The sequence below is a fragment of the Mauremys reevesii genome, linkage group 11 (assembly GCF_016161935.1).
Source record: "Mauremys reevesii isolate NIE-2019 linkage group 11, ASM1616193v1, whole genome shotgun sequence".
Taxonomy (NCBI): Eukaryota; Metazoa; Chordata; order Testudines; family Geoemydidae; genus Mauremys; species Mauremys reevesii.
Window position 1 is genome coordinate 15,019,406 of NC_052633.1, and position 15,385 is coordinate 15,034,790.

At 42.9% G+C, this 15,385-nt stretch overlaps 1 protein-coding gene across 7 annotated transcripts in view; it reads right to left on the reverse strand.

The window, feature by feature from the left end:
* MAP2 (microtubule associated protein 2) overlaps positions 1-15,385 on the reverse strand; it is a 260,078-nt gene that overhangs the window by 18,682 nt on the left and 226,011 nt on the right. For 4 of the 7 annotated variants that reach the window (XM_039493840.1, XM_039493845.1, XM_039493844.1 and 1 more), the window contains exons 8-9: positions 11,033-11,186; positions 8,315-8,658 (exon numbers count right to left, since the gene is read on the reverse strand). In XM_039493840.1, the coding sequence (XP_039349774.1) occupies positions 8,315-8,658; positions 11,033-11,186 (498 nt within the window). Of the gene's footprint in view, positions 1-8,314; positions 8,659-11,032; positions 11,187-14,106; positions 14,293-15,385 lie in introns of all 7 variants that reach the window. The other 3 variants (XM_039493838.1, XM_039493841.1, XM_039493839.1) reach the window with 1 other exon arrangement.

Sequence of the window (15,385 nt, forward strand, 5' to 3'; positions counted from 1 at the left end):
CCCAAGAGCTTGCAATCTAAGTATAAGTAAAGAGACAGCAGGTGGATTTAACAAACAGACCAGGGGAGCACAAAGTCACACTGTGATAGCTGTGATCGGTATTCTCTGCTCATTTTATCAGTAACTCGGGGTATCTGATAGGTATAAAATAAATGGTAAAAAAAAAAATCTTAAAGAACATTCCCCTCCACACACAAAAAAGATCTGAATTAAACCAACTGAAAATAAAAGCCGTGATTCAGCACATCTTGTTTCTGGTATTAGACTTCAAAAATAGATTCAAAGTTTGCATAAATAAAGGGCCTGACCCTACAAACTTTACCAATAATCCTCATGCAAACAGTACCATTGACTTCAAGATCTTAAGTATCTGCATTTGGATGGATTTAGGCATACAGGTTAGGCCCAGCATGTTTAAGGGGAGCGATATTCAGTCTTTAGGGCTTGTGTCACTAAGGTGAGGGAATGGAGAATCAGGCTCTGAGGATATGCCTACACTGCCAAAAAATCCCCACGGCACCAAGCCTCAGAGCCTGGATTAAGAACAGTGTTCAATAGCAGTGTACATCTTCCCACTTGGGCTGGAGCCTGAGCTCTGTAACCTGGCTATCAGGGAGGGTCTCAGAGCCCAAGCCCCAGTCCGTGCAGTAACATCTACACGGCTATTTTTAGTCCCGGAGCTCAAGCCCCGTGAGCCCAAATCAGTTGACCCGGGCTCTGAGACTCGCAGTAATCTAGACGTGCCCCTGGTGTCTATCATTCCCTTTCAAATCTGCAATTTTAAAATGAAAACAGTGCCCAACAGAATATTCTCTTTCCACTTTAGCAACATAAATGTACTTCATCGCCGTTGACTCAGAGTGGAGTATGGTATTTAACATTTAACTATACAAATCTGATCCCGTTTGTGCCGCATGTTTTTGTTTGGCAGAAACATGTTCTGTGAACCACCGTTTTTGTTTCAAATTGACACAAGCCAGGTTATCCAGAGCAAGGCTGAACATGCATCCTCAGCTCATCCTGCTGCCTGTCTGAGTCAGGGCCGGCTCTACCTTTTTTCCACCCCAAGTGGCGAAGCAAAGAAAAGAAAAAAACCCGGCTGCAGCAGTGCCGCGGAAGAAGAAAAAATGGAAAAGCTGACGCCAAACTGCTGCCGAGGAAGAAAAAAAAGGAAAATCTGCCGCCGAACTGCCGCTGAGGAAGAAAAAAAAAGAAAAAGCTGCCGCCGAAGAAGGGGGGAAAAAAAAGTTGGAGTGCCGCCCCAAGAATGGACGGAGTGCTGCCCCTTCAGATTTGCCACCCCAGGCACCTGCTTCCTTAGCTGGTGCCTAAAGCTGGCCCTGGTCTGAGTTACACTTTCAAGGGGAGACACATCAGTATGGCTATTGCATATGCTCCCCTTGAATTACTGAAATCATATTACACAATAACATACGTAGTATGCATGGAGCATTTCTCGTGTTCAAACACATAGCAACTCATTTGTACTCACTATGCCTCTGTGAGATCCAAAACCTATTGAAGTTAACAGGAATCTTTCCATTGATTTCAATGGGCTGAGGATTGGGCCCTACCCCATCTCACATGGGGTAGCAGCTACTCATGTGAATAGTTCCAGTGACGTCAATGGAGCTAGATAATGTGAGTAAAGTGGTTCACAATCTGACTCTAAGTCTTATCCATGAAGTGACTGACCCAATGTCACATAGCAAGTGAGTGGCAGATCAGGATACCGATTCCCATCCCTATGCTCATTCCTATAAACCTACCCACCCACCATCCCACAAACAGAAGAGACTCCTCTACTTGCCTGCTAGAGTGTCTTTTTAAAAAATAAAATAAAAAAACACATCTTCATGTCCAAAATAATTAAAATCATTCAGGACCTAACTCTTCAGTCATTATTCAAACAAACCTTCCATTAAATCAATGGGAGCTTTTTAAAGGACTGTAGGATGGGGCCACCGTCTTTATTTTTGTACAAACCATTAATAGTCGGCAAAATTTCCAAAGTTAAAAAAGCTTAAAAGAATATGTTGTTTGAGCTATGGGAGAGTTTTCAAATAGTGCCTGAAATCTCTTACTTATCTCTGCATTTGCAGACTTCTGTTTAACAGAGGATATACTGATTTCTGATTTTCAAATAAAAAAATTCTCTTGGATTCAGACATCTGCTCCAAGTTTCAGCCTGGAATGAATCTCTCCATCTATTTTGTAAATCCACAAAAACAGACCCTTAATGATGGAAATGCAATTGTGTGACACTATCTCACTGCTATGAACTGTTGCCTTGGTAATTATGCAAATTGAGACAGATGAACTAGGTCTAACTATATGGACACAACTGCCTTATAGTGACGTGTTAGCTAAGTACTTTGGCAATAGCCACATTTCAAAGTAGATCTACACCCTTTAAAATTTGCCTGCTATGTCTCTGATTCAGGAATGCACCTATTCACACACTTAACTTTAAGCACATACTTGAAGATATACATATGATGTTTTCCTGAATCGAGGCCCAGATGCTTAAGCCTCAGTTATGTCTCCCAGAGCCAGAGGAGGGTTGGTGGGGGCAAGAGGTGACTGAGATATTATGCTCGGGTAGGGCAGGAATGGGCATAATGGGCCAGATTCTGGTCTGAATTGCACCAGTCTTCTCTACTGTCTTTAGTGGATTTACTTCCCGTTTACATTGATGCAACTGAGCGTTGAATCTAGCACAATGTCTCTGTTGGTAGGGCTGCTCCTGGGAACACACTCACCTGCAGCCATAGCCACAACCCACCCAGATACGCCCCTCCACCTGTTCAGTGCTGTCAGCAGCTCCCCATCCCATTACACTTGGAGAACTCCAGCTGCAGGATTGCTTCCTGCATGGGAGCACTGAGGTGAGGAGGGAAGGGATTCTCTGCACGTCTCACCTGCTAGCATATAAATACTGAAGCAGCATGTAATTTGGCACTAAGTGTTTATTTTTCTCCTGTCATTAGTGCATGTAAATTTTTTTCAGAGCAGGTTTAAAGACAATTGAGTCAGAAAGCCCTAGTCACAGAATACTAGCTATAAAAGGAGCTTGCTGAACACCTCTGCACTTGGGCAACTCCTCCAAATACCTGCTCTGCTTTCTATTGTGCAATCAGCTCCTTGTCTATTCACTGTGCTGTCTTTCCACCCCTGGATTTTGTCGCCAAAGCTGGATCTTGAGATACGCAGCCCATTGAAGGCTTTTTGAAAATTCAAACTCACCTCAGGGGCTATTCTCCTCTGCATTCCTGTGCATACATCTCAATGATAATACAGCCCCTGGTGGACAGATTCTGACCTCACAGCTCCTCTTGAAGTAAGAAGATTGGACACAATCAATAGGGCCTTAATGGGAGTTTTATGTGGCAGGATAGAACCCTTAGTCTACACAGCCTCCCCACTCTGAGATGCTTAGTTACATCAGACCTCTTCTTTCTCTGCAGTTGTTATTGTAGCACTTATTAGCAGATCACTGTTCATTTTCACAAAATTCAGGTGGTTTCGGGCAGGTTTTACCCTCTATTGAATGTTGGTATGTCACAGGGGTGGCCACCTCACACACATCCCCTCATCTGGACAGAAGCCACCCTGCCTCCATTTTCTCTCTCGATTCCTCAATAACCCCCCAAAGAGGCTTTCACATGTCCAATAACAGCGCTTCTTGGAGTCTGGTTTTATTAACACAAAGTTCCAAAATAAGCACAAAAAGGTTTTCCATTCCAGGCTTACCCTGGGCACAGCTCCGCCTCCTGGAGGGACTCTCTTCCTCTGTTCTCTAAGTCTCTAGAGAAGACCCAAGGCCTGGCCTGCCTTCTTTGCCTTCTCCCCAGAAGGAAACCAAAACGTCCAGCTGGGCCTTTCTTCCCAGCCCCACTTCCCTTCCTCAGGGACCACTGCAGGAGACTGACTGACTGTCAGTCCGTCTCAGTCTCTCTCTTCCACTCTGCAGTCCCCCTTTGGCTATCCACTGACCCCTGTTTTCTACCCCGATAGAGGCCTGGTTCAATCTGTCATGTGACTAAATTCCTTCTCTGCACTTGGGGAGGCAAATCGGCTGCAGGACAGGTGCGCTGAGACCGCTATCTCCCTTTAAAAAGGGCTGGTCACCATATAACATGGTACCGTATTTATGCACTTCAGATTTTTTTAAATGTGGCTGAATGGAATTTGTTCTCAATGGCTTTGGGCAGACAATGAATTTCTGTCTTGATCTCCAAAAAAGCTTCTGGAGAGACTCCATTTCACAACTGGGTTTGGATACACACTTTTTCTATTTGCCACATTACTCATTACCAATTGCTTGGCTATTCCTGAAGTTAGTGATGCTAATAATACTTAGGACCAAGTTCTCAGCTTGGGTAGATCTGTGTAACCCTATTGACTTCACTGAAATCATGCTGATTTACACCACTGAGGATCTGGCCCATGTCTTAGATTTGATTTTAGCATTTTTTAAAATATTTTTTTAAACATCATTTGGATTTATCGTTGATTGCTGGCATGTGGCACTTAATATATATTCCATGTCAGTGATTATATCAATGTTCTTTGGTACAATTAGTACCTTTACAAACATCTTCTCACTTCCATGGGTATAATTCCAAGAAGAAACCATCAAAATAGTAAAAACACACTTGATATCTGTAACAGATTTTTTTCACTCATTCTTCCCAAAGGCCATCTTAGAAAGAATATATGCAAATTGGATCCTTCTGAAAGCACAGTATTTCCTTCATGGCTGAAGCAGTGCTAAAATCTATCTGAAGTTGGGTTGCCAATTTTGTTTGGATGTATTCCTGGAGGTTTCATCACATGACATAATCTTTAATTCCTGGAAACTCCAGGACAATACTGGAGGATTGGCAACCCTAATCTGATGCCCAACAGATGTACCCATAAGCAAGTAGTGTCTGAGCTTTGCCAAGAATCATACATTTCATCAGACTTTTCTATAAGGAGAAAACCAGACAACTGCCCAGCAGCTAACATCACAGAGCACAGAACCCCCTCAGTTCACGTTACTGCAGAACACCCATTAAATACTTCTCATACTGCATGCTACTAGTAAGGATCTATTATGATGCAACATGAACTTGTTTTTTCCCCAGAAGTATGTTTTTTCTGTCCTGTAAAGCTGCTTTCCTTTTTAAACTTTTTTAAATGGTGAGACAGAGCTGAATTTAAATTAATTTGTTGGCTAATGAGCTTCTGAAGAGATTCAAGGCTGAAACCCTGTATTTCTTTCTTGATTTATTTAACATTCAAACACCTCCTGCTTCTTCAACCATGCACATCAAACTCTGGCACTGTTGCGATGCAACTGCTTTCCCCAGGACCGCAGTAAGCCAAGAATGGACTTTGTGTTAGGTTAACACAAAACAAAAGATTGTGTCTCTGAATGACACTTTAGGGTTGCGTAGCAATACTCTTGATATAATTTCCCTGTCATGTTTGCTTACATGCCCAGATGTTTTTTTCCTATGGTTATTACTATCAGTACTGCAACTTCAGCTCAGGTTATAAAGCTCAGGCTGCCTTCTATTTGTTTCATACATCATCAGTAAAAGCAGAGAGCAGACAGCAGCTCATTTCAGCCGCTGGAATATATACACTGCCAGGCAACAACAAAGAAAACAACAAAGAAAATAAATTTGTTTTCATGTTTTAACATGATAGGCTGATGCTGTAAGACTGAACAACAGAAAAGAAAAAAACAACAACCCCGAACTCTTGTTTAGACCGAGGAAGGATGAGAAGCACAAAGAAGTACAAAGAAGTACTCAGTGAGTCATTCTCTTTGCCCAAGCCATACATAATGATCGCAAACCACTGAGGAATAAAGTATCAAAATCCTTTAGTTTAAATCCTATTTTTTATATTCACCCATCAAATTTCCCCTGTGATCCCCAGAAGAAAGAACTGCCAGCTGCTATATATCATTGAAGGGAAAAAATACTTATTACTTTGAGAAAAAAAAATCTCAGCATATGAGGACCACAATATCTGGCAGAAAAACAAGGTAAAATTGTAAGTAAGAGCTTGTACAATCACTGATCGGAGACACTCATATACATACATACAATACTGTAAAGCTTGGTAATCCTCACTGCGATAATCCACTTCATAAATTCTTTATAAAACAAACACAAAAACAACTATTCTCAGGTCCCTTCTTACAGCTTAGCAAAGATTTTATGCAGCGTGAAATTTACTAGGAGTAAAAGTTTGTCATGGTGCCGTAAAGAGGTCTTATGTAGCTTTTACAACATGTACTACAGAACACATAAAGGGCGAGATGAAGTAATATCAGAAATAATCAAAAAGACGTGTCAAAATAAATGAAAAAAATACACTTGGTGATGCACTATCCTTATTGGGCTTATTTGACTACTTGGCTACTGATTCTGCAAGGGGCTGATCACTCTAACGCACCTGGCAGGATCAGAGTCTACATACTGAGAGTTGCATTGGGATCAAATATATCATTAAGCATTTTTTCACTCCCAAATACCTGCAATAAATGGATATGCAAAGTTAAAATGTTAACATCCAACTTTTCTTTAAAATGAATGAAGGGTGAACCTCAGTGTTTTGGAGGTCTGGATAAATATCCAAAAGCTTGGATATTTATCTGAATCTCAGGTTTGGAAACCTGGTGGGAACTAGCTTTCATGCAAGATTGTCCAGCAGGTTCTGGTATAAGTATGAATATTTAGCATTTTGATATCTGCCCTCTTCTGACAAACAAATGTTCTGATCCTGCACACAATTAGAGGCTGCAGAATTGGACCCAGAAACTGCTGGAGTGGCAGACACTCAGTATGCTATTCTTGTGAGGTGCTGAGTACTCTCAACTTCTAATGAAGCCAATGGGAGCTAAGGATGCAGAGTGCTTTGTAAAGGGCACTCAGACCCTTGCAAATTTGGATCCTGAGTCAACATGAAGGGCAGATGAACATTTTATGATAAATAAAGTCACCAAAATTTTTATAACCTCAAAAGGAGGTTGAATTTGGTCCAGGTTTTAGGCATATGTCTGGTTGGTTTTAGTTTTACTGATCCAGCTTGTCCAGTCCTATATGAAATTGGTTTCCTTTCTGAAACAATATAACTAATAAAACTGATTGCCACTGCCTCTAAGTTACAAGATACAGCAATGGCCTTTTATGAGCAGAAAGCTTCCTTGGTTGCAAATAATTCTGGCCTCTACTGATATACGTACAGACATTTCCCCTTTCCCTTAAAGGAGATAAGGAACAGGAGTAGCTGTTGCTATGGAAACGAAGAGCTACGCAGACAAATATATGACCCAAAGGTGATAGCCATTGAAAGCAAAGTGTGAGCTAACAAAGTGTGCATTAGTATAATGTAATTATTTTAGACAATACACTCTGTCTAGGAACATAAGAACTGCCAGGCTGAACCAGGCCTGAGGTCCACCTAGTCCTGGCCATTGGCAGTACCAGATGCTTTAAGAGGAAGATATAAGAACTCCAGTGTAGGCAGACGTATGAGATCCCATCTTGGTCTCTAATAGTTAGAGATTGGCTTAAGGCCAAAAGCATGAGGTTTAATATTCCAAAATTGTTGTAAGCATTAACTATAATAAATCTAGATATTCTGGTTACCAATATAAATGTCCAATCCCTTTTTGAATTGCACTAAAGTCTTGGCCTCAACAACTTCCTGTAGCGATGAGTTCCACAATATAATAATGCAACGTGTCAAACAGTATTTAATTTAATAACTTTTGAATTTGTCCCCTTTTAATTTTATTCTCTGATCCCTTGTTCTTGCTCTGAGATTGGGAGAACAGAAACTCCCAATCTATCTTCTCTATGCCATTCGTTATTTTACATACTTCTATTTCCTCATATTCATCTCCTGCATTTTACAGTGGTTTAAATATAATAAAACACTTTGCCTCTAATTAAGGCTACTACCTATCTGTCTGTTAAGCTTATTAATTCGTTGCTGTTTAAACAGTGGACTGAATAAGCAGTAGCTTCTGGTTTTTAGGCTAAAACACACCTCTGATTTGGAAAATACGTCAGACCTCTCAACTGATCTCAGTGAGGCATGAAAAAAATCTTTCCCAGAGTTAATTTTCAGTTTACAAGACAATTTTCTGAAGATAAGCTAGGCTCTCACAATTTAAAATCATTTAAATAAAAAGCATCTAACTGTGACAACAGATGCAATGCTCTGTCTGTTATTTATGGGGCATCTCAAAATTGCAACCTTCCCAGCACATTAATACCGTCACTGTGCATTTAGAGTAAATTCTTACCTGTCCCCCTTTCGGCTGGTACCGGATGTTGTCTGTCGATCCAATTTTGGACCTGACATTCTTGAGGTCCGGCAGAGGCTGGTTAATAAGTCGTAGTTGCTTAGGTGTGGCTGGAGATTTTGGAGGTGTGCGTATGATGGCGACTTTCTTCTCAGTGGGCACCAATATAGCAGACTTGGGAGTGCCTGGAGTATGAGGGGTTCTGGAATAGCTTGGGGTCCCAGGAGTGCCTGGGGTACGGGAGGAGTAGCTGGGTGGGGTACCAGGAGTGATGGCAGTGGATCCAGGGGTAGTGGGTGTAGAAGTGCCACTCTTTCCTGTCCTGCTGCGAATTGGCTCCGATCCTATAGTGAAGACACAACAGTGTTAAAACCACATGGATAAATCGCTCTTTTCTTCATATTGTGTCTCCACAGACTATGACACCTATAATGATAAGTATCCTGAAGCAAAGCCCACCAACTCAATGGACAGACACACATTGACTTCAGTGGGCTTTAGGATTAGGCATTAATGTAGTCTATATAGTAGAGATGATTTCAATAGTAAACTTTTGAACAGCAGATTTCAAATACATGGCTGCTTTCATTCATGTACCATAGCTAGTAGCTTTGTATCTACAGTAGAATCCAGAGAGTAGATCCTCAGCTTGTATAAACAGTCATAGCTACATTGACTTCAAAAGAGCAATGATTACTCCACCTATGGATCTGCCCCTAGGTAATTTCCTTGCTGTATGGATGCACGTCCTTGGCTTCCACTGAGTTTGCTGAGGAGTCCTCTTAGTGCACTCAAAGGGACTGAACTAACGGCCAGTGAAGTCAATCGGAATCATTCTATTTATTTCACTGGGGATGGATGAGACCCAAGGTACCGGTGCTCCCAGGGCTAAGGAGAAAGCCTCTTTGTTGAACATGACGCATTAAATGGATTAATCACTCTTTACTCTCACTTCCACTGTTCCCAGATTGGGCACTTTCTTTCCCAACCAACCGTCAATCAGGGTTCTCTCACTGCACTGACTGTGCAGGAGAGAGAATGGGATTTTCCTGCCTCCCTGCAGCCTTTATTTTTTTTCCCTCAGGCTTCCACCCCTTTTGGCAAATGCACTCTGGTATACATCTGCCCCAGCCAGGAGGATGGGCAAGTTGTTCATTTTCTGCTATGCCACCCAGGGGTCACTATGCACTGAGAGGGGCTGCACTTTACCCCTGATACTCAAGCTGGGATTTTCAAAGGATTTTCAGTGGGATTTGGGTATCTAACTCCCTTTACATAACACAAGAACTAAGGGTCACCCAATGAAATTAAAAGGCAGCTGGTTTAAAACTAACATAAGGAAGTACTTCTTCATGCAACGCACAGTCAACCCGTGGAACTCTTTGCCAGAGGATGTTGTGGAGGCCAAACACATAACTCGGTTCAAAAAAGAATTAGTTCATGGAGGACAGGTCCATCAGTGGCAATTAATCAAGATGGTCAGGTATGCCACCCCATGCTCTGGGTATCCCTAAACCTCAGACTGAGACTGGACAGCTGGGGCTCGATCACTCAAAATTGCCCTGTTCTGTTCATTCCTTCTGAAGCATCCAGCAGCGGCCACTGTTAGATACAGGACAGGGCTAGATTGACCCTTGGCCTCACCCAGTATGGCTGTTCTTATGTTCTTAGGCTTCTTTGAAAAAGGTTGCAAGAATGGTTTCTGAAGAGGCAGAGACAGAAGAATTCCTGTGGGACAGGAGAGTACTAAGCCAGGTTCTGAGGCCTGAGCTGAATGCTAGACTGGCATGGGGGGGATGCCTGGAGAGAGGGGTGGTTACATTTCCTTGGTCTTAGGGTAACTTGTTTCTCCCTTATGCCCCGGGTACAATACAGGCATGGCAGCAGCTAGAAGAAGCCCCCTTTCCTGACTGCTGGCCCACTTGCTGGCTCAGCCCTTTATACTGCTTGCTTGCTTCTCCCTGCTATCCAACTGGTGAGTTAATGATGCCATTAAGTTTTCTGATGCAAGTGCTCCCTTCTAACCTTCCAAACCTCCTCTTAACCACACCCAGTATGCCGGGTGCTAAGTGCTGCCCTATTTACAGCTGCTAACAGCACTCTCACATTCTGATAAGACGACCTTGCTGGTTAACTGCTGTGTCTTTCTTCTGATGAGTCACCCCAACAACTTACATACAACTATTTTTAGGCAAAGCTTCTTTCTAGCTTGGCATTAACTATGCACCAGGAGACCATTAAACCAAACCAACAAATTAACAAATCTTGGTATTTATTAAATAAGCCTTCCATTTTCATGAGATCATCAGAATTATTATTATTTTTAAATTATACTGCTCAGACTAAGTGTGTTTCTTTTTTCTGTTTGTTTATAAATGGTCTATATTAAATGTGTCACACCACCGGGAAACCCACGTGAAGGGATGTTTTTTTATACAAGAGAAGGGTCTCAACTGCAGCCTTAGGTCTGAGCAAGCCAGACTTTGGGAAAGATTGGTCCCACATCTGGACTCAACCCTTTGTCGCTATATTGGGTCACAACAGCACCCCATATCTGAACATGGCCAAATTTGGGGTCCAGATCTCTGGTCCCAGAAGTACAACTCAGGCCTACTTCTTAAAGGCAAAGGAAAGGTAAGAATGGTTTAGCAAGTGTGTGAAATATATAGCAAGGGCAGGTGAAGGCACCAGGAGAGTTAGGTTTGCAGAGAAACATACGGGTAGTCCGTCGTACTGAAGAGGAGATGGAGCTATTGAGGGAGAAAGAATTCTCATCTCTGTCTCGGTCTCCTGATACACCTCTCCGAGTGGGGAGGATGGAAGAAGGTCTTGGTAGAGAGGAACGCTTTTCTGGACTCTTGGTTATTCCATCCTGATAGGAGCAAAAAGGAAAAAAATGGCTTTACAATAAACATAATTATCCAGATTGTGATCTCTCACTAGTTTAACACAAGTGCGATTTCATGGTAGCCTCTGACTCAGACCAGTGCAACTGAGATCAAATGACGCCCAGTTCCTTTACATTTCATGCAGAAAGCTCTGATGATTACCCTGGTCTGATGTGTCACCTAACTCCCTTGGGATTTACTGACTTTGGACATCTAGCTTTTAGACTGGCTGCCCCTTAGGGGACGAAATTTCAAAAGTGCTCATCATTGGCTGAACTCTGCTCTCACTGAAGTGAATGGCAAAACTCTCCCTGACTTCAATGAGAGCTGAGTTCGGTCAATACTGAATCCTTTTGAAAAGCCGACTCTAGATTTTCAGTTTGCCTAAGACAATGCTGAACTCATTTTTACAAGGCTCCTTAAATGTCTGGTTGCCTATTTCAGGGGAAATTCCCCTCTGTTTATTTCCTAGCTTCCCTGAATAGACCCTGAATATATATGCTGTTTCACTGATCTGACCAAAATGTATCGAGGCCTGATTTTGCTCCCACTGAAGTCAATGTCAAAACCTGATGTGAGTTCAATGGGGCAAAAATGGACCCTGGGAGCTTGATCCAAATCCCAAAGAAGCCAAATCTGGGAGTCTTTCTATCAGTTTCAGTGGGCTTTGGCTCTTAGTGAAAGAGGCGTTCTGGTTAGGAAGTCATGAAACAAGAAATCCTGAAAGATCATTTAGTCTAATGGGTTTTCTTATACAAGTGGAAGCAAAGATCCAGGGCCCAATCCTGAAGTCCCATGGGATCCCACCTGCAGTGGGATTGCAGGATTGGGCCCCCAGGATGTTTCAGACTCTACATTATTAGGTAACATGAGTGCTGAAATGCTGCCTTTTGAAGCTCTAGAAAAGCGTTATATTTTCCCCCAAAATGAGAGTTTCGAGAATTTAGGCTGCTGATTAAATTTTCAAAGCAGGGATATTAGCTACTGGAACCTTAGCCTGTTTTCTTCTTTATTGATCTCTTCCATGTTTAGATCTGTGTGTGTCTGCTTCTTTACTTCACTTAGATCAGTGTGCATCTGAGTACGTTCAAGTATTTGTGCACTTGTGAGATGGGTAGCCAAATGCAGCCTGGCATAAGCAGCTGTCTCCCATGGTAATCCCAGGGCCAAATACAAAAATTATCCAAACTGGTGCAAGAAACACCTTTGTGGGTTGGTGGGAAAATGGTTGCAAGTGGGGCAAAGTGGCTAAGCAGTGTCGTGTTCACCAACTTGGCCTTCAGTGGGTGTGTAAAACAAGTGAAATGTGTGAACAGGGGGGCTGGAAGAGAAAGCCATCACTAGGGAAGTGTAAGACAAAGCAGACTTCTCTCCCTGCAGCATCCTTAACACTTGTAGGGCTAAATTTTGCTCCTAATGTAACTGGTCTCAGCTTTCATTGCAAGTTGTGCCCCCTTATGCTAGGGATTGCATTTGGTCCCCACAGAATACTGCCTGAGTGTAAATTACAAACTTACTGAAAGGCCTGTTGGTGCTGCTGTCCTTAGCCACTTACATTTATTTTATGACCAACTTACACTGGGGCTAGCTACTCTACTTTTGTAAATAGGTGCAACTGCACTGAAGTCAAGGGGACTCTGTCCATATCACCAAGGGTGGGTAATGTAATAAATAATTGGAGATATACCAATCTCCTAGAACTGGAAGGGACCTTGAAAGGTCATCAAGTCCAGCCCCCTGTGCCTTCACTAGCAGGACCAAGTACTGATTTTTGCCCCTGATCCCTAAGTGGCCCCCAGAAGGATTGAACTCACAATGCTGGGTTTAGCAGGCCAATGCTCAAAACACTGAGCTATCCCTCCCCCCCAAAGGGTTTGGCCCTTATGGTTTTTGTAGTGTTCTTGTAGCCATGTTGATCCCAAGGTGGATGAGGCAATATCTTTTATTGGACGAACTTCTGCTGGTGAAAGAGACAAGTTTTTGAGCTTACACAGAGCTCTTCTTCAAGTCTGGGAAAGGTACTTGGAGTGTCACAGCTAAATATATGGTGGAAAAGATAAGGAGTTAACACATGTTGCAAGAGACCATTCCAGGGCAGTTAACACCTCTACAGTCATAGGACAAAGGAGAGTTAGTGGTATAATTTATGTCATTTACGATACAGCTGAATTTATCCTGAAGAATCTATAATAATCTCCTTTGTTTCTATACAGGTTGTGTCTCAAGCTCTGTTGCCTGGAGCTCAAGTCTCCTGCCACTGGATCTGAGTAACTCTCCAAGTAACTTCACTGAGGCTTTGTCTTCACTAGCACTTTTGTTGGTAAAGCTTTTGTCGGTCAGGGGTGTGAGAAAAACACCCCTCCTGACCTACATAACTTTCACAGACAAAAGTGCTGATGCAGATGGCGTTATGTTGACAGGAGAGGCTCTCCTGCTTAATGCTGCTCGTTGGGGGTGGGTTAAGTCCCGCCGGCAAAGAGAGGATACATGGGAGACCTTACAGTGGCACAGTTGTGGCAATACAGCTGTGCTGCTGTAAGGTCCAGTCTACACTATAGACCTATCTCAGTATAACTATGTTACTGAGGGGGTGTGAAAAATCCACCCCCCCGAGCAATGTAGTGAGACCAGCCTAACTCCTGATGTAGACAGCGCTAGGGCTAAGGGAGAGCCTCTCCTGTCGACATAGCTACTGTCTCTTGTCAGAGGCGGATTAACTATGCCAACGGGAGAAGCTCTCCTGTTGGTGTTGGAGCATCTTCACTCAAGTGCTACAGCGATGCAGCTGTTTGTGACGACAAACCCAGGTAACTTCACTGCGACTTACTTAGATTCAGCAGGGAGAGAATAAGATCCATGAAATGCCCCTCTCTGAGCTACCTCTCTCTGACTCTGCTACCTTACCTTAGCATCTGATTTTGAGTATGGAAAGCAGTCTCTTGGGCCCGCCGAGGAGGGCCGTACAAAGTAACTGTCTGTATCGAGAAAAGTAGCCCTTTTAGTAGTTAGTGAGCAAGCGGAGCTGGGTCTTGGAGGAAGCAATGACTTCACTCTAGACTTTGAGGCAGGAATCTTTGACAAAGAGGAAGTCTAGTCATGAGAAAACAAACAGAAGAAACATAACATGAAGCTGAGCAATGAGACGAAAGGAAAACACATGCAAAATGGATAAATGAAAAAATGCCAAGCTATGAATTACACTTCCTTTTTCCAATCAGCACATGTAAAATTCTGAGACACACATGCAAGTAGGTATTGTGAAATGCAGCATTTGGCTCTGAGATAGAATTGACTCTGCAGGTACATCCAGACAGCAGCTGAGAAATAATTCCCAGCTCGGGTACACATACACATGCCAGCTCTGTTCAAGCTAGTGCCTAAAAAATAGCAGAGTGCGCACAGTGGCTCAGGCTAGCTGCCTCAGTATGCATCCCAGAGGTGGAGTGGGATTGTCCTCAGGTGACTAGCCTAAGCTGCTGCCTGTGCCACCGCCTGAGCTGCCGCCTGTGCCACCACATCCACGCTGCTATTTTTAGACATGAGCCACAGCAGAGCTAGTAGGTGTATGTCTACCCAAGCTGGGAATCACGCTGTGTAGACAGACCCTCTGAAGGGCCTCAATCCAGTCCTCCTTTTTTGCAGATGCAAGTTTGCCCCCTCTATTAAGTGCAGACGCAAAGGCTAGTTCGTAAGCATTTACTACAGGTGGGAATTTGCAGGACCAAAGATGGAGCCTGCTTTTTTAAAACCAAGTCCTGTATATGAAGTATCTCCCGCTCTGGGAATGTTCCACAATAAAATGTTAGTAGGAGATTTAGAAAAAAAATTTACGGTACTACTCAAAATGGGGAAATGACTTGATACTAACACCTCTTCTACCGTATTAACCCTTAAAATCCAGGGTAATATGCAATATTCTGTACTCATTACACTCCATTAGAAAGATGGGCAGATTGTGAGTCCCTCACTGAACATTGGCAAGCAGCGTCACACCTAGTTCCACTGAAGTCACTAGGACTACTTGTCTTAGTAATGCCTCACCAATGTAAGGGGTTTGCAATCTGGCTCTATTTTTTTTCCCCTTAAAGGGTATAAGGTATAATGAAAAAGAATAATTGGAAGCTATTATCGTGGCAATGACGGCCTGATTCTGCAACACTTTACTCACACAGAGGTGAAATTA